This window comes from Carettochelys insculpta, chromosome 7 (genome assembly GCF_033958435.1).
Source record: "Carettochelys insculpta isolate YL-2023 chromosome 7, ASM3395843v1, whole genome shotgun sequence".
NCBI classification, from domain to species: domain Eukaryota; kingdom Metazoa; phylum Chordata; order Testudines; family Carettochelyidae; genus Carettochelys; species Carettochelys insculpta.
In genome coordinates this window covers 43276991-43287858 of record NC_134143.1, presented here as the reverse complement: position 1 = coordinate 43287858, position 10868 = coordinate 43276991, and the positions used below count along the sequence as shown (strand labels likewise).

At 46.9% G+C, this 10868-nt stretch overlaps 1 protein-coding gene across 1 annotated transcript in view; it reads right to left on the bottom strand.

The window, feature by feature from the left end:
* Positions 1 to 5459: 5459 nt before the first annotated feature.
* The window catches only part of CC2D2B (coiled-coil and C2 domain containing 2B), a 119559-nt gene continuing 114150 nt past the window's right edge, over positions 5460 to 10868 (bottom strand). Inside the window, exon 35 of the mRNA XM_074999603.1 lies at positions 5460 to 5931. Within this exon, the coding sequence (XP_074855704.1) occupies positions 5743 to 5931 (189 nt within the window). The 3' untranslated portion in view covers positions 5460 to 5742. The remainder of the gene's footprint in view (positions 5932 to 10868) is intronic.

Genomic DNA, 10868 nt, shown 5'->3' with positions numbered 1-10868 from the left:
AGTTCTCTCTATCTCCCTGACTGGTTAAAAAGTAAATAAAACAGAAAACCAAGGGATAAAACTACCTCTATAGTTGATAAGTAATTATTTTAATATTGAAAATGAATGCCCATCCCAAGTCCAAACTCTGCATCACAGGTCCAATTGTAAAACCACTTCTGTCTAGCACTTAGTGACCCTATATCACTATATATAGTTCTGATCTTCAAGGGACCTAAGAGGGAAGAGTAATTCTGCTCAGTCTTCTTGTGTCACAGTTTAGGTACAATGCTTTCCCTCACCATCATCCAGTAAGGATGAACCTACTTTAGGCACCCATCTGAATGAAATACAGCACAAGGAACCTGGATGCCACAGAGGTCCAGGATGCACATAAAACACTGGAAACTGAGAGCTGTCTGAAAAGCCTACAAATAATCCTTATTAGTCATATACTCCTAGAACATCCGAGTAACATCAGGCAACACAACCACAGTGTTCTTCATCAACAAGCAAGAGGGGACAAGATTTACCCTTTTTTGCACAGAGGCAGTCAATCTGTGGAACTGGTGTATTCAACACCAAATCACTCTATCAGCAATGGATTTCCCAGCAATATGGAATACAGTAAACCCCGATTTATGCAGAGGTTGTGTTCTTGTGCAACCCTGCATAAGTCAAATTTCATTTAACTCAGGGGAGCCAGGAAACTGACCAGCACAGCAACACTGGTCAGTTTCCTGTCTGGTATGAGTGGTGAGCAGCTGAAAGCCTGGGCTTCCCGGCTCCTGTCACATGGCCACCCTACAAATGTCTGTGAGTGGTATGTTCATGAAAAAGGTGACAGTGGAAAATACGGCCTGGGTGGGGTTGCTGCTGGGGCTGTTGGTACTGGTCCCAAGGGCATTGGAACAGAGAGTACCGAGCCTGTTTGGCTGGGGGTGAGCCCATCCCAAAGTGTCGTCCTAGAGTCTTTCATGGAATGAAGGCGTTGTCAGTCTTATCAGCAAAAAGATGTTGGTTGTTGAACGGGAAGTCTTCGACCTTGTGTTGGAGCTCTGTCAGCACCCCTGAGGGGATAAGCCAAGAGATACAGTGCATGACCACCACGAAGGTGGTGATGCGTGCTGCTGTTTCAGCTATATCCATGGCTGACTGCACAGCTGTGCTGGCGATGGTATAGCCCTTCTTAATGATGCTAGACAGTGTCTGGCTCTGGTGTTCCAGTAATGCTGGGACAAGTTCCCACAGTTTAGAATAGTTCTAGAAGTTGTAATCCACCAGCATGGCTGTATAATTGGTGGCATGAAGGAGGACGGTGCTGGAGGAATACACTTTCCAGCCAATAATGTCCCATTTCTTACTACTTTTATCTTGAGGTGCGGATCTAAAGGACTTTGTTTTATTACAGACCACATCCACTACTAGGGAGTTAGGAGATGGGTGAGTAAACAAGAACTTGGCATCCTTGGGTGCAACAAAATACTTCTTGTTGACCCGTGGGGGCAATGGACACTAGGTTTGCCACAGGGTCATTGCCAGGTCCATGATAGCTTTATCCATAAGCAATGCCACCCTAGAGGATGGTGGTGGTTGCACCATACATAGTAGTCTATACTGTTTCACCAGGACTGCCTGAATGTCCTTGTCCAAGGACTACACCACACATCAGAAAAGGTTCTGGAAAGACTGGGCATCGTCAGTGGAAGTGGGTGACATAGAAAGCACTGCATCATCCGGTGATAAGGAAGATGGGTATAGCAGGGAGGCCCCTTCCCCTTCAGAAAATGGCCCCTTGGTGCCAGGGTGCACTGATGGAGGAAACTGCACAGTGGACGGTCATGGTGAAAGTAGGTGTGGTTCTGACACAGAAGATGGTGCCGACTAGGTACACTGGTGCATCAGTTTGTGCCATGAGCACCACTGACGTTCCAGCTAGGAGTAAAGGTGGGCAAACCATGGAGGAGGAGGTGGATGATATTGCACGGTGTCCAGAACTGGTGGGGAATCCTGCCAGAGACGCACTGGGCTAGAATGCTGCAAGGAGACTACACTGGCGCTGTCAGACCTGGCACCCAGTGTTGGATGGCTGGCCTCAGAGGCGAATGACTCTGCTGAATGGTGGGACAGGCATGGTGAAGCCAGCAGCTGTCATAATGATTGGTGCCAATGAGATGGTGCTATCACAGGTTGTTGACTGATCAGCACCAGCATTGGACCCAGATCCCTCAATGCGTGTTGTTGCAGTGCAGAGGGCATGGATGACACACCATGCTTGTGGCAGAGCCGCGCCACCTCCCCTGGTGTTCGAGAGTGGGGAGGGGCATCCGTCCTGGACTGGCATGAAGCGCTCAGTTGCAGAGAACATGAGCAGTGCTGTTTTCTGGTGGGCACAGCAGGAGGTACAGATGCTTTACCTTGGCCTATGGCAGACTTGCCAGTGCTGATGAGGTCAATGCTGCATGCTTGCATTTCAGCATGGAATGCACCTGCTTAGTTGGTGCCAGCAGGGATGGTGCCAGGGAACCCCGAATGGTTCTCCCTTCTGGCCGTGCCCAGACAGATGGTGCCGGAGGCCAGGAGTGGGCAGGAGAGGGATCCAGTACAGCAATGGGAGACCTTTTGGAGGTTGGTGGATGCTTGGAGTCCTCACTCTTGGCCACAGTCGTAACTGCTGGCTCGTCTGGGGCCAGTGGCTGTAAAGACTCCTCATATAGGAAAGTCTGAAACCTGTTGGCCTGGTCCTTGTGGGCTGTCACTATCAGGCTAAAACAATGAATGGATGATTACATTTGGTGGTCTTCTCCAAGGCACTAACTGCAAGACACGTGGCTGTCCAAGGTGGGCATGGCATCCTTGCAGGTGGTGCGCTGCTTGAATCCCAGGGAACCCAGCATACCCGTGATGCAGTACACTAACTCTAATAACAAAGAACTTTTTTTTTTAAAAAAAAAAACTGTAACAGCATAGAATAGGGTACAAAACTTGGACTAGGGTAATGTCTAGTGAACCAACAGGATAACTGACTATTATTGGAGCTCTTTTGCAGAGAGTAGCAAGGCTCCATCTGCAGCCGAGGACAGTAGAGAAGGAACTGAGGAGCCCGTACTGTGTGTGCACCAGAGAGCATAAGGAGGTGCTTCTGCGCATCCATGGGAAACTATGGGTATGGAAGAATCTCTGAGTGCTGGTGCAAGGATGTACTGACATGCGGAGATGTGATGGTAACCTGGAATGCCACCTTTCACCAGTTACAGAAGGAAACGTGTTGCCAGGAGTTAGACTCATAGAATCAGAGGGTTGAAAGAAATCTCAGGAGGTCATCAAGTCCAACTTCCTACTCTGTGAAGAACCAAATCCCAGGGTAGAATGCTAGTGTTCTCCAGCCATCTAAAAAGAGGTCAAAGGGGCTCCCCCTTAATCTGAAGAGGACCAGACTGAGAATTCCCAAGCCAGCATTGGAGATTGCACATGTCAGTATAGCCTTTCCACGCCCAACAGGAAACATCCTACCATGGTGTTAATGAATGCAAAGTGCCCCATCTCACCTGGCTGGAACACTGAGATGGCTGCAAAGTGAACTGTGATGAATGAACTTGCCAAACTGTGTTGTTTCAGGTGCAGTACTCAAGGATGAGTGATACAGATGCAACACATCACCTTCATATTGGTGTGCATCACAACATCCATGTGGTGGGGGGTGGGGCCAAAGGGTTCTGACTGTGTGAGAGGGCTCATGCCTTGGGAAGAGGGTTAGGTTCAGCAATGTGAGGCTCTGGCTGGGACAGTGGGGTTTGAGGAGCTCTGGGCTGGATCAGAAGTTTGGGGTGCAGGAGTGTGAGGGTTTGCATGGGCTCCAGATGAGGCTCCAGGGGATCAAGGCTGGCACAGAGGTTTGGGATGCAGGAGATCTGGCTAGGGTGAAAGACTGTGAGGGGAGGATCCAGGCTTCCCAGTCTGTAGCAAAGGGGGCTATGGGCAGGGCTGTTCCTGCCACAGAGGCGGGGTCCAGGCTGCTGAACTACAGAATGAACAAATGAGCTAAGGGAAGCACTTTGATGCAAGCAATCTTTGTTCCAATGACCATCATGGGCAGTAAGAAGGAACTGGGAGGAGTGTGGCTGAGTCAGCAGTCTTAAATTGAGCACCATAAATGTGCCACTCCAGGGAGCAACGTGGCCAGCCTGACAGGAGTTGCTAAGGGAAAAGCTTCTGGCATCCGTGCATGTAGACCTGATTGGAATCACTGTGAACAAGCACTTGATGAACTATTGGTTGCCAAATAACACTTCAGTTTGAGTTGTTTCTTCCAAAGTTTCAGCCTCTCCCTTTACGGTGCAGTCCAGTCTGGACTTTTAGTGCATGTAAAATGGCAAAGTGGCATCTCCTGTTTCTTGTCTCCAAATACCTCCAAAAATTCAAATCAGTTCTGCTGAGGGTAAGGAACAAAGATGCTTTTCTTATTTGCCAGTGCTGCAAATTCAACCTGGAAGTGAAAGGTTAAACTGGTTTCTTGCTGACTGACACATCACCAACAATTTGAAAATGGAACCTAGTCAGCAATTCTGTTGATTATGTATAAGCCAGAAAAGACTCTAGCAGTGTATTCGCTCTGCTGTCCTGAATACACAGAGGATGCAAAGTTAAGCATCCTAATTTGGGCACAGTCAGACAATAATCAAACTTGAAAACCCAGCTATCAGTGTCCTTTTATTTCCATATTTTCTCAAGTGGAATAAGCAATGGGATTTCTAATATATTGATACATATTGTTAATATTCATTCCTTATATTTTTAATGCAATATATTTTAAATTCTATATAAAATTAATAAATCACTAGTTTTATTTATCAATCATCTTTAAATGGTTTTATTATGAACATTTATATTTGACAGCTTTGTTTTATGCTTTTGAATGTTTCCCTGTAATGAAGGATATTGTATGCAACTCTTTTGTTTAGAGACATTTATATGCTAAAGTTAAACTCATGCAGTTTTTCAAAATTAAACAATGCAAATATTCTGTTAAAATAAGAATTTTCACATCACTGCTCAACAAAAATATTTGCCATTAATCATTCCAAAAACACCTTACAACTGAAAATTAAAGCAACATAAAACATAATGCATAAAGCAAACTTCACCTACTTAGCAATGACACTGAAAATTCCCTGAGATTTAGGGAAGCCCTCTAGACATTAAAGTTGCAAACTTGAATTTTATTACACACCGTTTCCACATTCATCATTGTAAACCCCTATGTCTTTACCAGACAAACATTAATATGCTTTCCATAATACTGTACAGCACCTTATTTAACTACTGGTATCAACTATGTATCACTCTTGGAATGTTTGAATTCACTGTATTGTGGCAGCAAGATCCTAAAGTTCTAATATTTTCATAGAACAATCAATTAAGGTCTGTCCTCAAAGGGATTATCTCTACTCCCAAAGAAATCCTTTAAGCAACTTCTCTGGACACTAAATGTGATAAACTCATGTAAAATCATTCAAGTATTTATCTGAAATTACTGGGAAATTCATAACACTGATATAATCTAATGGAACTAATTAGGATTTTTAAAAGCTATAATCTCTCTACAATAACAATAAGATTTTATTAATGTACAATAAATAGTACCGGTTTATCACTTGTGATATAAAATTGGCTTCTCATAGCCCAGTTCTCATTCCTAAATGAGGATCTTTATCAATGAGAGGTAACAGGTAGTACCTTAATTATAATTTAATCCAACCCTGGTTACTGATGACGGACCAAAGAAACCAAGTAGATCCATACAGATAAAATGTTGTTTGGGTATGGATGGATATACACAGCAAGAGCAAATTCTGTGTTGGGGATTTCTGAAGAATGAATGCCAGTTTGATACACAGCCTCGGTTATTGATGGTAAATCTATGTATGGCATCTGAAGAGGGTATCCTGTCACCTGGAAAAAAAAAACACACGAGTATAAGTAGACTTTGAAAGGGTGATATTATGAAAAACTAAATGCTATACTTACATTTATAACATTTTTATGGATAAAAATATTCACATTTTTCTGAATCTGAAAATAAGCATTTGATAGTTTGTTTTTTCTGAGTTCCATCAAGTTTTCTAATCATTAAGTAACCAATCTCCTATTTATAAAAAATGTATTTTAGCTTTTAGCCACTGATTCAATGTAAAGGTTACATTGTATATTCTTGTATAACAATACAAAACATACTGTAAAAATTGCACTGCATTAATAAATCTTCAGAAAAATAAAAATTGCTCCTTGTACTTATTAGCCATGATAGTCTGGGAGAATGAAATCCTGACTCCACTAAAGCCAGTGATAGTTTAGCAATTGGTTTCTATGTAGCCAGGATTTCATGAAGAATATCTAAATTAAAAATTTAGTCAGAATACACAAGAAAGCAATAAATATCAATCAGCAATTGACTGTAGAAGTTGAGCACAGTATTTATTGGTTTCTGGTAAACACTGTCTGTAGGCAAGGGAAATATAGGAGAAGATAACTGATTTTTGACGGAAGAAAAATGCAACAGATCTAATCTATCTGGACTTCAATACAACAGTTGGTAAGATATCACCTGGGAAATAATTAGTGAAAATGGAGAAGATGGAGGGTTAATATACAAACTGTAAGGTGGTAAGGAACTGGCTAGCAGAAAAATGACAGAAACTGATTACATATTTTTCTACAACTATTATTCTTAGAGATGTGTTGCGCATCTCCACTCCACTTTAGGTGAGTGAATGCCAGTGCACTGAAGTTGGAGAACTTTTCCCCAGAGTGATACCTGTCAGGACAGAGATGTGCCCACCACGCTTTCATGCTGTGTGTGGAGAGCATAAACAGATGAAACTGCAGTTTGTAGCCCATATAAGCAATGACTGATGTGGAGGAGAATAAGAGTGACTTATGGGCTGGACAGAGGTAACATTTAAAAAAAAAAGAATAGTTAAAACAAAGCTTGTATTTAACCATATTTTCTTCAAGTGTTTGCATATAACCCTTCCATTTTAGGTAACTAACAAACAGTTTTAATGGATGGAGGTAATGGATTTATTTAAACAGGGGTCTGCAACTTTTTGAGGAAGAAGAGCCTATTTTTTTTCTTTCACCAAAATATTTCAAGAGCTGCACAACATGCAGAGCTATTTCTACACATTCACAAAGATAGCAGGCCTTGGGAGGAGGATCAGGGCTTGGGCAGAGGTGCAAGAGGGGGTGCCAATTACACAGCTACTAAGTTCATACTCCAAATATATCCATGACTCTAAAAGGCATTCAGAGCAGCTGATCCTTCCTGCTGCTAGAGTTCACATTTTATTTTTAGTGCACTCTCTCACTCAGAGCTAGCACAGGAATGTCTCATCAAACTGGAGTTTACACTGCCAGTTGGAAGTTTAGACATACACTGAGGCTATGTCTACACTGGAGCGTTTCGTTGCCAAACTGGTGTTTTGTCGACAAAGTCCAGGGAGCGTCCGGATTATCAAGTGTGTTCTGTCAACAGTTAACAGAACGCGGCACTTTTGTCGACAGTCATACCCTGTAATGAGGAAGAACTATTCTGTTAACAGAGATCTGTTGACAAAAGGTGGGTCTGGACATTCTGGGGGATCTTCTGTCAACAGAGAAGACCTCTGGGGCGCTGTGCAGGTGCCCCTATCCACAGCAATCAGCGCTCTTTGTTTCCGGCCTCCAGCCATTCTTAAAACTGCAGGAAGCCTGGGAAACCCTGTGGCAGGAAGCTGAGAGTGTGCAAACAGCACAGCAACATGCTGCTCATCCCCAAGGCCTCAGAGTTGCACCTATGCCCATATGGCCTAAGGACAGGTACCCCTTGACCCACCCTGGGCCCTCAGGGGATCAGCCAGAGGGCTCCAAGGAATCACCCCCAGGGCTTGAAAAGGCAGGCCCTTTCCTGGATCAGGGCCAAGGTCCAGGCCCACTTGGACCTGTGGGATGAGGAGGATGTACAACAGGACCCCAAGGTGAAGCACTGCGATGCCCCTGCCTATGCCCAGATGGCCACCATGCTGGCAGAATGAGACCACCCCCACAATCTATGCAGGGCCATGTCCAGGCCTGGGACACTGCCCTATGCTCCGGGGCAGGATCTGCTACCTGCCCCTGTTACAAGGAGCTTCGTGACATCTGGGGAGGGGGGACACATCCCCACCATGCCACAGCATAGACACAGTGCTTGAGGCCCCACTCACCAGGAGCCCTTGGAGGAGGAGAAGGAAGCCTCCAAGCCACACCCACCACTGAAGCTGGAGCCAGACATGGTGTCAGAGGACAGCGACAGCCTGTTGATCATGCTGGAGTCCGTCCCCACCAGTCAGGCCACTTCCTGGCTTTTGTCAGTGCTGGATGAAATACCAGTAAGTACCCCATGTACTAAACACCACAGGGCATGAGGGGATGGTACAGACGGGGTGTGCAGCAAGCATCACCTGGCTGGCTTGGGCAGGATTTCATGCTGCTGTCCCAGCATGTGGAATCATGTGCAAAGTGATGTGTGCCACCTGGACTCAGCAGACAGCCCTGGGCATGGGCACCAGCCTCATGGGAAGCTGGATGAGTCCCAGGCCCTGTGTAGGGGAAGCCTGCCAGCATCTGCCATGGCTGGAAGAGGACTGACCAAAGAGGCAACAGCCTGACCCTTGACACACCAAGGAGTGCAGCTCTCGGCATGTGGGCATCCCTATAGGCAAGAGGCAGCACCTGCTTCTGTGGACAGTGCTGGGAGCCACAGGTATGTGTGAGGACACAGGGTGGGGGGTGGGGGCAGGACACCTCCATAGCTGGACACCCTGCTCGTCTGCTAGCCCATCGAGTGGGGACGGCCACTGCGGTCAGCCTGGTCCCAGAGGCACGTATGGCTCTGCTCCTGGGGCACTCCCATTCCATGGCCCAGGGGGTGTTGGTTGCTGCTCACATTTGTGGGCAGGACCCTAGGAGCTGCACTGTGTGAATGACCCCCATCCCTGTCCCAAGTCCCTCCACTGTATATAGTTCAAAGGTTTTGCACTTCACTTCATTGTAAATGGTTTGTCATCACACCAGTTCTGTTCAACTTGTTTTTATTTGGTTCAGTAAAATAGTTCTTTGTTGGCCACAAATGTGTCTGTCTTCATTGGGCAGGGGTCAGGAAAGGGTGAGAGGACAAAGGCAGGGGTCATGGTGGAGATGCGGTAGAGCTGTGGGCCTGAGGACCCTGCTGGAAGGGGCTCTGGGGAAGGTTACTGGGGGGAAGTGGGAGAAATTCTCCATTAGGGCCTCCCAGATCTGCACCCCATCCTGATGGGCCTAGCGGATGTGAGCTGCACCTGACTGCTTATATTTGCAGCTGCCATCTGCCCCCGACCCTGGGAGGAAGGCCTCCCACTTCTCCCTCCACTATTTCGTGCAGGACACAACACGCAGCAACAACTTGGAGGATACTGTGCTCCCCCACATCAAGGTGGGTGAGAGCAGGCACCTGAAGTGTGCCTTGAAGCAGCTGAAGTCACACTCAACCTTTATCCTGGCCTGATTTAGCTGGCCACTGAATAGCTCCTGGCTGGGGTCCAGCTTGCTGGTATAGGGCTTCATGAGCCACTGCATGAGGGGTAGGCCATGTTCCCCACAATGCAGAGTGCATCTGCACATCCCTGATTGCCAGCTCACCACCATCCTCTGGTACAGGCTGGAGCTGTGGAATACATGGGCGTGACGTGCCTGGCCCAACCACCTGACATAAATGTCTGTGAACTGGCCATGGTGGTTGACCAGTGCCTACAGAACCATAGAGAAGTATCCCTTCCAGTTTATATATTTTGCTGCACTATGCTTTGGGGCACAGATCAGGATGTAGATCCCACTGATAGCCCCGATGTAGTTCAGAAACCCCAGAGCAGCGAATCCAGCCAGGACTGCATCCACATCTCTCATACAGACGAACCTCTGAAGCAGGATGGTGTTGATGGCTGTCAGAACCTGCAGAGGGAGGAGACCAAACACTCACACCACAGAGTCCCTGCCCTGGGAGGGTCCCAGCCCCCTCATGTCACCCCATCCATTCTCTCAGGGAGCCCTCCCTGTGAGGCTGTCCCCCTGGCAGCTTAGCTGTATGAGGGAGGGACTGCAAAGTCCCCTGGGGACAGGGCTTCCCCCCTACACCAACCCCACCTCTCACACCCTACTTCTCGAGGGTCCTCCTTGGCTGTGACACTCCCCGCCCGCCACTGTCTGTGCAGGGACTGCAGCCTGAGAGTGCCTTACCTCTATGAGGAGGGCCCCAATGGTGGAGCCAATGGGGATGAGGCAAGTGCAGGTGTGACCATCTGGCAACAACGGCTAGGTCCTCTGAAGTTGTATAGGCTCACCCTCCATGAGGAAAAGGATGACGGCCATCAGGAAGTGCAGCAGCTGCTGAAGCATATCTGTGTGGGTCCAGTGCAAGCTCGGTGCTGCTCTAGCACCATGGAAAGAGCTGTGTCTCCCAGGAATACCTGAAGATCTCTTCTAGCAGCGGCGCTGTCCCTCATGGAGGTAAGCATGCATCAGCATGGGCAGGGAATGGGTGTCTGGGCAGTCCCTTTAAGGGTGTGTCTCAGAAGGAAGGAATTGCCAGCCAGGTGACCCTGTCTCATGGTGTGCCAGGTGGTCGTTTTGCTGAAAGTGCATCCAGGCAGTCTGGATGCTCTCTGTCAACAGAGTGGATCAAAAGAGTGATCCATTTGGCAGTTTGGCCACAATCTGTCAACAGAAGTTTTGTCTGTCAACAGATCACTCTAATCTAGACATGGCCCAAAAGGCACAGCAAAGAATCTCACTCAAAGAAGATATCTTATAATAAATAATTATGAAGAATTTTTAAA